At 36.5% G+C, this 13477-nt stretch overlaps 1 protein-coding gene across 2 annotated transcripts in view; it reads right to left on the bottom strand.

Annotated features, from left to right (window-relative positions):
* Window positions 1-13168, bottom strand: part of NAALADL2 (N-acetylated alpha-linked acidic dipeptidase like 2) — a 936574-nt gene extending 923406 nt beyond the window's left edge. Inside the window, exon 1 of one of the 2 annotated variants that reach the window (XM_032842372.1) lies at window positions 12949-13168. In XM_032842372.1, the coding sequence (XP_032698263.1) occupies window positions 12949-12991 (43 nt within the window). In that variant the 5' untranslated portion in view covers window positions 12992-13168. Of the gene's footprint in view, window positions 1-7408; window positions 7607-12948 lie in introns of those variants that run through there. The other variant, XM_032842373.1, reaches the window with a different exon arrangement.
* Window positions 13169-13477: the final 309 nt, after the last annotated feature.

Below are 13477 nucleotides of genomic sequence, written 5' to 3'. Positions count from 1 at the left end.
AGGAAATATCCATTACATCAGCAAAGAATCAATTGTTTAAAACCGTTTTTAAAGTGTATTTTGTAGAGGTAAATCTATATTTCTTTATACCAGTTTGTGGTCACCTAAAACTTCAAACTGAAGGTTAATGGTCAAAACGTTCTTGAATTAATAGAACCCATTTACTTCAAACTACTTCTTCAGAGCTTTATCACCTTCCATAAAAGTCCCAGGAATGCAGGTATGATGGAAATATCATAAGGATGTGTGGGTAGGTAGGACAGGAGGAATCAGAGTGTACCAAAGAGGAAACACTATTTGTATGCGTGAGATTATGTGAGCAAAATACAGTATCTGTAGAAAAGCAAATATATCAGCTATAGAATGAGCCAGGAATAAAACATACTTTCAAGTAAGAAAAATTAACAGTCACCAATTTTTGTATATGGATATAAATGACAACTATTTAAAACACTCTTTGGGCGGCCCTGTGTTTTTATTTTTGTTTGTTTTAAAGCTAGCTCTTTTCAAATGGTACACCTGGGAAATGTAGTGATTAAGAAACAATGAAATCAAATATATATTAGATTTAAATTGTAACTTTGTCTTTCATTGGTATTAGCTAATGCCCAATTTTATTACTTGCCCCTTTCATATTGTCAATGAAAATAGCGTACCATACAATCTATTATGAATCAATATCCAAAGGTCTTTGGATAAATTTTGAGCAGATAAAAACTGATCCAACCTTATTTTGATTTCTTCAAATGGAGCCAAATGGAAGTGGGTCTCTATCATCCCAAAGTCTCATAGGTCTGTTATATTTATGTAATATGGCCAATGTTATATATGGGCACTTTTCAGATGTTACATAGATGAGAAGATAGCACTATGAAAGCTTGCTGGCAATGAAACTGGGTGTTCCATTATTTTTCAAAAGCTGAAAAACAATCTGAGGGGTTTGAAGTGGCAGGGGGTGGGAGGTTGGGGGAACCAGGTGGTGGGTATTAGAGACGGCACAGATTGCATGGAGCACTGGGTGTGGTGCAAAAACAAGGAATACTGTTATGCTGAAAATTAAAAAAAAAATTCTTTTTCATTTAAAAAAAAAAAAAAGCTGGATGGTTTTATAATAAAATGAACTCCCTCTTCCAGTTCTGCTATAGTCCAGGGGCATGCACTCTGAAGATGACTAGCTGGAGTAGGTTGACTGGGTGGTGCTACATGGTAAAGTGTAAATCTCCCAGGATAACAATCTCTAATTCTCTATGCAAGCCAGCGACACACACTCGCTCTCATCTCCATGAAAACTGGCTTAATAATCAGCCAGCATTTTCTTTTTTCCTATTGCCTTCCCATATGCACTGGAACTAACTAATAACTTGTCTAAGGCTGCCTTAGGCCAAATTTTTTATTTTTCTTTCATGGAATCAACATCCCACATGTAGTCCCAACCTAACTGCGGGCTGGATGCACTCGTCCTTTATTGCAAAGATGCAGTCCATTTGGTATAAGCTCTATCACCCATTCTACTCTGTAACTCAGAATATGTCATCCTATTCACTCTTCCTAGTCTTCTTTATAGAAAGTTGCCCTCCTGCTCTTTAAAGTTACTCTGATGATAATGAAAAAATAAACAAGGATACCTGGATGGCTCAGATCATGATCTCAGGGTCCTGGGACAGAGCCCCACATTGTCAGGCTCCCTGCTCAGAGGGGAGTCTGCTTCTCCCTTTCTTTCTGCCCCTTCCCCTCTGTTCTTACTCTGTCTTTAGCTTTCTTTCTCTCAAATAAATAAAATCTCTTAAAAAATAAAATAAAATAAAGTTACTCTAATGAGCTCAAGTCCTTGTTGTCATCAGACACACCCTTCACCTTCTCCCCTGACACTGCTTCCTCATTTGTGAAAAGTGAAAATCCTATCTACCCCTAGTACTGTGGTGATGGAACTACCTCCTTCGTTCACTCTTCTGTCTCCCACTCTCCAGCTGTGGTCATTTCCCATAGCACAATCACTGAACAACTCCTACAGCCTAACTTTACAACTTTGCCTTTACCTTTCCTCTCTCTTTTTTTTTTTAAGATTTTATTTATTTATTTAACAGACAAAGATTACAAATAAGCAGAGAGGCAGGCAGAGTGGGGGGGGGGAGCAGGCTCCCTGCTGAGCAGAGATTCCCAGTGCGGAGCTCCATCCCAGGACCCTGAGATCATGACCTGAGCTGAAGGCAGAGGCTTTAACCCACTGAGCCACCAAGTTACCCCTCCTTTCATTCTTGATAATTCTCAAATTATTCTTCCTCATGCTCCACCTTTATGTTGGTTTTGAGTCACCAGATCATATCTATTTGAGTATTCTGATGTTTCACCTTTTTCATTCTTTCTAGAGAAAATCCCCACTCTGCATTGCCCTGCAAACACTGTCATCTGTATCTTCTTATTTTCCCCATCACTTCATCTCCATTTCTTTCATTTCTGCTCACATTTCAGATGTTAGTGCTTTCTATCACCAGTCTTCCTGTCCTCCTTTAACATCTATCTTTGTATAATCTCACCCACCCCCCGTGGCATGTAGGACTTCAGTTTTAGTAATTTCCAGCTCTTTAATTCCATCCTAGTACTCTCTCCCAAGGCCTAGCATTCTTTTTGCAATTTAAGTCCTGGACATATTCATCAATATATAACACTTACAGTTTAAAATCACTTTCTTTAGAACAATGTCCTATTTCTCTTCCTAAACTATTCCCCAACCTGCATCCCCTAACTCAGCTAACAGGACAATTTTCTTTGTCACCAAAGCCAGAAACCCAGTTTTCACAAGCTCTTCCTTCTGCTGCACTCAGTACAAGTGAACACCAATTTAACCTCAAGTATCTCTCAAATTTATTTTATTTGAATTTTGTCAAATCCCACCATTATTACGTGAACTAAGTGTTCCATTTCTATGTGATCAGGGAAAATAATGAAGATGAGTTTAAAATTGATCAGGAGGGCAGCCTTCTTTATAATAACAAAGATATAGTCATATAATCATTTGCATTTAAGTCTATATTCCTCATTGGATGGTTTTGAAGCTTAAATATACTGAACACTTGGAATACTCATGGCACACAGTATACATTTAATACATGTTTTCCTCTATCAGCACAACTTAAAACCCTTTGAGGGCTCATCTAGGTAACCCCAACCAGTTACAGAACTAGAGGAAATAAGAAGGAACAAATTCTCTAATTTTGAATGACAACACACTGCTCCCAATCTCCTAGAATAGGCTCAATGTCAATTGTTCTTCTAGAAAAGTGTCTTTTTTATATTTACCATGTTAAGTGATTGCTACTTTATGCTCAACTAATTTTCATGTTAGAATAAATGTAAATTGCATAGATACACAGGAATGATAGTATGAATATTATGTTTGTTTTTCTGAGCGTATTAAACTTACTTGGCATGTCTAGGTGGCTCTGTGGGTTAAGACTCTGCCTTCAGCCCAGGTCATGATCTCAGAGTCCTACCCCACATTGGGCTCTCTGCTCAGTGGGGAGCCTGCTTCTCCCCCTCTCTCTGCCTGCCTCTCTGCCTACTTGTGGTCTCTCTCTCTCTGTCAAATAAATGGATAGAATCTTAAAACAAAACAAAACAAAAAAAAACTTACTGAAAATACAGTATGTGTTGGTGTGGTTTTGGGCACTAGAAATATAGAAATAAACAAGTCAGTTATGGTTTCTCATCCCAGAGACAAAATTTTATTGCCAGGAAATAGGCAATACACAAAAATATTTAAGAAATGGCTCATGATAAGCTATTAAAAGAATTAAAATCAGACATTAAGATAGAATAGCTGCTCTAGTTTGAAAGACCAGAGAAGTTATCACTGAGATGATATTTGATCTGACAACTGAATTACAAAAAGAAACCACAGGCAGGTGTTTGAGATCTCAAACACCTAGGTGTGTTTGTTGGTGAAAGAAAGGTCAAAATTGCTGTGAGATTCAAATAATCTTAGTCAATTTCTGCTTTGACTTAGTTCCCAATAAATTCTAGTTCATTCCCCTTTTATATATATGTGATTATAAAGACAAACTATTAACTATCAAATCAGCATAAGTAAATGCAAATTTCATGTTAAGACTACCTTTCAGAACATTTTATTAACTAAGTAGCAATGTTCTAGTGGATTATGTTATCAAGTCATATAAGAGTATTTTGATAAATATAATTTGGTAATTACTAACCCCTAGAAATATAAACTCTGAGTTTTCAAATCAAGAAGAAATATAATGACTAAAAGAAATCCACAGAAGGTGAATGGTAAACTGAAAAGAATATAAAATATGAACCTAACACTGATGAGAACTCAGGCTTAAGAATAAAAACATTATTATCATTATTTTCTTTTTTTCACTGAAATTCCTACTTACTCATATCAAAAATAGAAACTTAGGGTAATATCATAACCTCAGTGCACTTGAAGATTCTAAAGTTTCTAAAGAAGATTTATAATGCAACATTATCATTACCAATGTGCTCTTCTCTATTCTTATCCTCTGTCCCTGCACAACTAGTCCTCGATCCCCAACCAAATCTGCCATAGTAAATGCATAGAACCCTATAGTTAACCAAAATGAACATAAAAGATCTATATAAAATCCAGTAAAAACTGCAGGAGAGAAACTTGAGTAATACCATATGCTTGTAAAACATACATAGCAACCTAATTTTCAAAATGAGCATTTTTATATTCTGAAATTTTAATAAAGTTAATATTTCTATCATGTAAACATTTAGATATTAAGTCTATTTCTTAACTATTCTTTTGTTTTCTTTTCCTTTCTTTTTATTTTCAGATTTTTATTACATGTTTGAGATATTTTCTGCATAAATTTTTTTCTGACAAATGTCTGGTAGGGTAGTGGAACAGCTTAAGGAGCTCAAGAGAGAATCATTCATTGCAAGATTCCAAGATGAGTTAAATAATACCATTTTCTTTGTCTCTATAATTCTTAGCTTTATTTCTCAGTATTGCCTAATAAAACTCCTCTCTTCTTGCTAGGCCTGACCCCTGCCATCTACAGCAATCATTCTGATTGTCACCATATATATGAAACCCTTGAATAACTGAAACATTTTTATATCATCTGAACCACTAAAGTCTTAAAGCCAATTTCTTACATTCTTTTGGCTGCTAGGAAGCCTGAAAGCAAATTTGTGACCTGTTTGGTAGCTGTTTAGAATGTTCTGGTACATATTTTATATACAACATTTTAACTGTTATTTTAATCTAATTTTTATTATGTTTACTTATTTATAGCTTATTTCAAAGTATTAATTTTGGGAAAATCCTTTTGTTTTCAATAAGATGAGAATAAATTATGTAAACAAATGGGTAGATAGAATTTCTATGCCTATCTCTGCTATTTATTTTGCCAGGAAAGACTTTCTTCTTTCTAGCCACTTACTCTACTTTCCAAAAGTGTCAGAGCCAGTTTATATTGTATCTCCTCTGTGAAACTCTCCATTATACTCCTAGGTTTCCCTATAAATTCTTAGATACTATATATGGTTATAACAATTGGCAAGAGTAGAAGCAACTTCCGCCTTTTGTGGCAACATATACTTTTCCATCTCTGTAATTGACCACCAAAAAATATGTTGATGTGATGAAGATTTTTTTTTTAAGATTTATTAGTAGTTTAAGGGAAGATAGGACTTGTCTGTGATTACATTAAATGTCCATAAACAAAGAGGAAAATAAAGCATAGTGACACTTGAGCTCTCTCTGCTTCTCACATCTCGTTTTCAAAGGAACTTATTTTGGGGGCACCTGAGTGGCTCATTTGGTTAAGCATCTGCCTTTGGCTCAGGTCATGATCCCCACTCAAGTCCTGGGATTGAGCCCCACATCAGGAGTCTGCTTCTTCCTCTGCCCCTCTGCCCCCTGCCCCGCTCCCTTTCTCTCTCAAATAAATAAAATCTAAAAAAGCCAAACAACCAAAAAAAAAAAAAAAAGAAAGAAAGAAAAGGAACTTAGTTTTGAAAGACAAAAGAATCACAGAGATGGAATGGTTTCAAGAGTTTAGTCAGTTCTAAAAAATAAATCATTTACCAAGGTCTGAAGTCACAGAGCAAAATTGACTGTGTTGCTTAACAGGTGTACATGCACAACTTGTACATGTTTATATGAATTGCATTAAGCTCAGTAGTTTACTTTTCAAGATACTTCTCTTTGGGGCTTCTTTAGTAGATAGGATTCTGTACTATTCTCTAAGTCACTTTTTTTTTTTTTTTTTTGGTACACAATACACATCTTGCATTACACTGACCATGGGCTTTAAAGAGAACAGGTGAATTGCATGTCAATTAATTATAAAGGCATTTTTGAATGCACCTCCCAAAGTGTTCAACTATGGAGATGGTTAAACATCTACCCACAAAGCACCAAAATAGCCCTGGCAAATAAAACTATTTACACATACTTTTCCTGAAGAGACATTAGAAGCTCAAGTGATCCAACTGAAGCTCAATACCCTTTTAAGGGTTTTCATCCTAATCATACTTTCTTTGCAATCTCATCAGGCACCCATTTTTCCTTCGCTTATGTAGCAAGTATAATACCTTGCAATAGTAAGTCAAGTATGTGCTTGGTTAATCCTCCCCCAAAAACCTGTGATATAAAAAAAGGTTGGCTTGCTGTCCTACTCAATTAGCTAAATTTGTTTAAACTCTTTCCAAAACTAGTGAATAGGCATACATAATTTTGGGAAAATGCATACAATGTAGTAATTAGAAGGTGTTTATACATGTGCAATCATCAGATCATTACTTGCACCCTTTGTTTTATTTCTTTAAGGAAAGGAAACAGATGTAAAGACAGATACAACCTTTTAAATGTATGGAAAAAATTTAATTACATTTTTAATAATAATGTTCAAACAATCAAGTCATCCTGTAGGTATGTATCACCTTCTTTTCAAGATTTTATAGAGACCTTAATTGAAACTTAAAATGTTTCCTTTTAAAACAATTTTGGTGCCATAAAATACCATTTAAATCAAAGGGGATTAAACCATGCTTTCAGAACATTCAAAAGTCTATGAACAAACTCTAAATTTCAAAGTGTTTGAGAACTGGCCTCTCCCCCAGCAGCAGGTTTTAAGTGACTACTGTTTTTAACCACATTTATCTCATGTTCCATTCAAGTACACTGCTTGCTGTTTTATTTCTAATAAGATCTTATTTCCATTTTGAAAGACAAGAAAAAGAGGTCCTTGGTCCGGTTTTGCCGCTTTCATTAACTATTTCTTACACATTATTTCAGAGTTCATCTCCTAATCTCTTTGCCTACTCCAGGGATTCTCTGCCTGATACCTGGGGAAAATCCCCCAGGCATCTTCATGGGCACCTTTGCCTAACCCATTCAGATCAGACTCACCTGGGATTTCATGCCTTGACATTTTCTGCAATTTTACTTGCTCCAAATGTGCTGAAATTTATCCTTAGAAAATAAGGTCTTTTCAGCAGAGCTTCTAGAAGTTCCAACTCCAAAACACTCTGTTGCCTTAATATATAAATTTCAACTCCAAAATGTCTCGGGTCTTCAAGTGTTCCAACCTATCAATTAGAGCTAGAGGAAGCCTTTCTCCTGGAACATGGATAAGTTCAACAAGAGCGTCTTGCACTTCTCCTACTTAAACATGCTGCTCAAGTTCTATAGGCTGGAAAGGAAGAGTCATAAACTGGTCAGTCCTCTTTGGGGTTTTAGAAAGATTTCAAGGCACTCACAGGCACGGTTTATGATGATGAATGCAGAGATACTTTTCCACCACAGAGAGTAAACATGTACACCAAACCTGTATGACAGGTTGGGGTATACAGTACTGTTGCCCTCAGGCTGCAATTTAGAAGCACAGACACTAAGGCACCTCCCTTCCTAGAGTTTTTTCTTCTTTTCATAGCCCAGCAGAATAAGTATAATTTCTAAAAAAAAAAAAAAAAAAAAAAAAAAAAGACTGTATCATGAGAAACATGATGCACTCAATGCATATGTGTCTGGATTTTCAAGCTGATTTCTCTTGGCTGTGATGAAAGTCAAGCAAATGTCCTAAAAGCCAATGTAACTTTTATAGAGTCAAGAAAAATCCCAAGGCTGGACAGACCAGTTCCGTAATAGCCTAACTGAATACTGGACAATTCTTTCCAGGCCATAACTATAGAATCTAAAAAGGTATCAATATTGAAAGCATTCATAAGCCTGATTTTCCCTTTTGAAATAGGAAAGTGAATGCCTCCAGCATGTAATGTGCCAAATTCCTCTGTGAATTACAGGCTCTGGGCAGCTGGGTGGAGACCTGGGTTCTGGCAACTGCTTCTGAGAAACCAAGGGTAATTTTCTTACCTTCATAGGCTCTATTCGCTACTCTACAAAGTAAAAATATCAGACTCGAGGCCCTTTAAGCTCCCTCATACCTTGAAAATGTTAAGATTCTACAGTCTTTCTCCCCTAACTCTGACAGCCAAATTCTCCTTCAGTGGGTTGTTGAAAAGTCCTCTTATCTCTGCTGACTGATTCTTTACAACTGGCCTTGGATTCCACAGGGTTTAGCCAACTTTTCTGTACTTTGAGACATTTTTCCCCCCGAGCTCTAGTCTCTTATAGCCTCTGAAGAAGGGGTTTCCTAGTTCTAGAAGACTAAGAAGAACTGGTGTAGGAAGGGGGGCTTTACATCTGAGCCACTGTAAGTAGATGACCTGAGTGACAAGGGTGTGTTGACCAGTCCAGGGGAGAACCCCGTTCGAAGAAACCAGTCTCGAGGTTGTCTAAGCACTGAACTCAGAGACACCTTTTATTAAAATCATTCCAGAGATGAATTTGTACAACATAGCCTTTCCAAAGAGGCAGGTGGCTTTGGACATGCTTTGATCAAGGGAGAAGAGGAAAATAAAATGGAAAAAACCCATGTGGACTGAGTTGCTGAGGTAGGAGGGACTCGGTGGGTGAGGGACCTAACTGGATAGTGATAGCTTCTTTCCCTTTCATATAATCCCTGCTAGGGTCTGCCCTACCTGTTACTAAGAATCTTGGAATACAAAATGCATGTCCTTCCTCTCAGGCAATATAGGTAAGGGGCCTCGGGAAAAATCTTAACCTAAGGAATTTTCCAGGGAGCTGCTTGCCTGGAAGGAAGTTGCCACCCTTTTGTTGTTTCGGTCACGTCATTTCACTGCTATCGCAAACTGACCAGGTGCTACTCTGTGGCACATGTAAGTTTTCAGGGATTGTGCAAGGAAACGCTGCTTCTCTTCCTTAGTAAATACAATGCTCAGAAAGCATTTGCCCCCATTCTTATTCTGTATTATTTATATATTTTATTTATATATTCAAAAATAAGAAAAAAGAAATCTAGCATTTTATCCTGTCTTAGGTAATTCTATTTTATGAATACTGAGACTATTAAGAGCCTTCTCAAATAAATCTTCACATTACTCTCTGTAGAGTTCCTTTCCACTAGGACTGAAAGGAAGAAATTGCTTTTTATGTTTGAAAAGATAATTGAGATCTGTTCCCATAGCTGAAGATAACCCTGGAAAAACTCCACTTTCATTTGGGAAAAAATAGGTTCCCAATACCATAGTTGCTGATAGCTTATAGGCTGCACTAACCAGGGTACTCTCAACCGGCTTCCTGGGTATAAAACCTACAGGAAACAGTACTCTTTTGACAATGCCTACAACTAGCCCTCCAAGTTGTGACTAGACATGGTCACAGTCTAGACACATGGCATTAGAAAACCACTATCCGAAGCACATGATAGAGTTCTAATGATGATCTGCTATCACTTACTACCTTCAGAACCAAAATTTTTAAGTATCTATATGTTTAACGTATAAAACAAAGTATTTGAATATAGTCATTTCTGTTAGAGCATGCTTATTTGTAATATGAGTTAATAATAATTAGTATTATTTCAGAGAACTTCAGAATATTTTTATAAATATTCCTAAGTTAAAGGCAAAATTAAACACTATAAAATGCCTTTTCATTTACTTCAATAATTTTTAAACTCAATCTGAAATTTAGGACAGGGCATTGCACAGAAAACAAAATAATGTTTGAGCGTTCCATAACCGAAAATTCCAGAAGATATTTTGATTTGTTTTCTAAGATATTAAATTTACCAAATATCTTACCTCTGCACACATGAAGCTGCAAATTATCCCCACAATACTTTCCTCTATAATTAAAAAAAAAAAAATCAAGAAATAATTTAAAGCCAACAACTGAAGTACTCTCACTTATCATTAGCTCTCTCCTGATTACTAAGTTCACTTAATAATTTTAAGGCAAATACAACTGGAATGGAACCATCACAATATTCTAAGAAGATGGATCTGAACTATTTGTAGACCCACCAAGGGTATATTTCAACTCAGAACACAGTCCTCATTGAAAAGTTTTCACAGGACCCACAAGGGAAAACCCCTGGAGATAGAACTGAGCTCACAAGCATCCCTCAGCTACAGAAGGTTTATGGAGATAGCACATGAATTTCTAACTCAAACCATAACATACAAATTATTCACTATAGCTCTTTTTAAAACTTTGCGGGTTTTTCTGCTATATACCAATTATTAATTCTGAAAGTCAGGGTATGTGTGTATATGCATGTATACATGTAGTCACCCTTTTATAGTGGAACATATTACCAGAAACAAAACATACATAAAACTGCCAGAGAAAAAGGAAAAACAAAACAGAAAATCTGTACACATTCTAGGACTCTAAAATAAGAGGTAAATATTACCCATTGTCCTGACAAAGAGATGAGGTCTGGTTACTTCTCAGTTTACTATAACCTCTGAACACAGACACGGGTGACACACCGCATAGTCTATGAGAGGCTATTCAGGTGGTTTCCAAATAGTTATATGTATTTTACATAAAATCATCATTATATGAACAATATTAACCACCTAAATACTTCCCATATACTTTTCCAAGAAAATAGGTTACAAAGTATAAGCACATACATAACATCATTTTCTCCATAAAACACATATAAATGAATAATTTCATAGAATTAAGCTAAATAAGTCTTTTAGCTATTTTTCTTCAATAGGATGCACAAAACAACTTTTTATTAATCTTTAAAAGTGCTTGATAATAGCATTTTATATTTTTTAAGATTTTATTTATTTGAGAGAGAGTGATAGAGAGTGTGAGCATGAGCAGGTGAGGAGGAAGAGAGGGAGAGGGAGAAGCAGGTTCACCTCTGAGTAAGGAGCCTGACTTGGGGCTCCATCCCAGGACCCTGAGATCATGACCTGAGAAGAAAGCAGCTGCTTAACTGACTGAACCACCCACATGCCCCAATAATAGCACTTTATGCAGTATTTAACAAAATGCTTTTTGGAAACATACAGAAATAAAATAAGATTCTGGGATTCTTTTACTTTTTTCTATTTTTCTTAAGATAATTTCTTTTCTTTCTTTTTTTCTTTTTTTTTTTTTTTTAAGATTTTATCTGTCAGAGAGAGAGAGAGAGAGAGAGACAGTATAATCAAGAGAGCAAGCACAAGCAGGGAGGACAGTAGGCAGAGGCAGAAGCAGGAAACCGGCTGAGCAAGGAGCCCGATGTGGGACTTGATCCCAGGACCCAGAGATTGTGACCTGAGCCAAAGGCAGATGCTCAACCAACTAAACCACCCAGGCATCCCAAGATTCTGGGATTCTTAAGCAGGTTTAGTGAAGAAAGGATTAAAGAAAATAAATAGAAAACACAGGGATTCTGGAGGATAATTTACCTTTAGAAAACTGATGCTTGGGGTGCCTGGGTGGCTCAGCCAGTTAAGCCTCTTCCTTTGGCTGGGGTCATGATCCCAGCGTCCTGGGGTCCAGCCCTGCATCAAGCTCCCTGTTCAGCGGAGAGACTGCTTCTCTCTTTCCCACTCCCCCTGCTTGTGTTCCCTCTCTCTCTATCTCTCTCTGTCAAATAAATAAATATAATCTTTAAAAAAAAAAAGAGAGAGAAAAAGAGAAAGAAAAAAAACCAGACAATTTATAACCATGCCTATCTATGATCATCTTATTCTTATCCTCCTATGTATTATATTTCACAGATGTAGTTACATGTTTGATTATACACGAAATAGAAAACTTGGGTGGTCTGGGGATTTTCTTGATGATAGCATCACAAGAACATAATTAAATAAAAATGTCATTAGCAGTCGATTAAAAAACATCTTGATCAAAACGTCTCTAGTAAAGGTGACAATTCACAAGACAGACTACTAGAAATCATAGCAACAAATAAGCATTATGTTAGTTTTGTATTTGTTTTAAGAAGAAAGTTTTCTCACTCAAAAAAAGTTAAATGTGTGAGCAACCTTATATTGGTTCTATCAACAAGCCTAACCATAGAAGCCCAGTCAAGCCAATGTCAACAAAGCCAATCCCTTCAAAGAACAAAGGTATCTGACTGATTAAGTAAGACCTGTGAAATAAATCCCCTCTCCCCAACTGCTTTACTCTCCCCTAAGATCCTGTTGTCTACCTTTATAAAAATGGTTATATTAATATATTAATACAAGGACACTTAGTTGGTAAACCCCAGATATGGTAAACTTGATTACAAATAAAAATTCCACAAGCAGAGAAAAAAGGCAGTATTTAGTCAATGTTGGAAAAGATCTGCACTACAAGTTGGTCACACCATTTCTCCAGGATTCCATTGGAGAATAAAGATAAGACTTCCCCACTCTCCACAAATCTGGGTTTCTGTGTTGGTTGAGTTGTTGAGCTCAAGAGACAGCCAGCTTCTCTGGAAGCTCACTTTTCCTCACCCTCAAGCACACCTTGAAACTCAGCAGGCACACACAAGCTCACGTGAGCGCGCATGTACACACACACAAACTTCGTAATAGAAACTGCTGGATTTTCTGATTGGAAACACTTCAGAGGCTGTTGGCACTTACCTTGCAAAGATGTGTTAGGTAAACTTGCTTCATTCTCTCCCATTTTATAATTTCTTTTTAAAGGGGGCCAAGCAGTTTCAAGTTGTGTCAGTTACCTTGCAAGCTTGGTGACCTTCTGACTTTCTACTGTGGTACTGTAACAGTATACTACCTGCTTTCTTCTGTGAATAATTACCATTCTGCTTCCTGAATTACCTGGGCTTGCAGGACCTGTTTTGCTGTGAAATGAGATCACATCCTTTGATCCAATGCACTGCTATTAATGTGTGTTTCACAAAATGTGGCTTTGTTTCAGTTTTGGTATTAACTTTTAATTCTCTACTTTCACTTTAGTCTAAAACATATTTACATTTTCCTGGAACATCGATACTACCAACACACCATCGTGCAGAGCCAGAGTTTTGTTTGTTTTTTAGTGTTCCCGATCTGCTTCTCTTATAGAAATAAAAATTTAAAGTGAATTTTGCAATGCTCATTTAAAAAAAAAAAAAAAACAGAGAGACATAAGGAACAGCACGGGAATCAGTTT

This window comes from Lontra canadensis, unplaced genomic scaffold (assembly GCF_010015895.1).
Source record: "Lontra canadensis isolate GAN:19392208 unplaced genomic scaffold, GSC_riverotter_1.0 scaffold129, whole genome shotgun sequence".
NCBI classification, from domain to species: domain Eukaryota; kingdom Metazoa; phylum Chordata; class Mammalia; order Carnivora; family Mustelidae; genus Lontra; species Lontra canadensis.
Note: the sequence above shows the minus strand (reverse complement) of the source record. Positions and strands in the feature narration are given on the sequence as shown.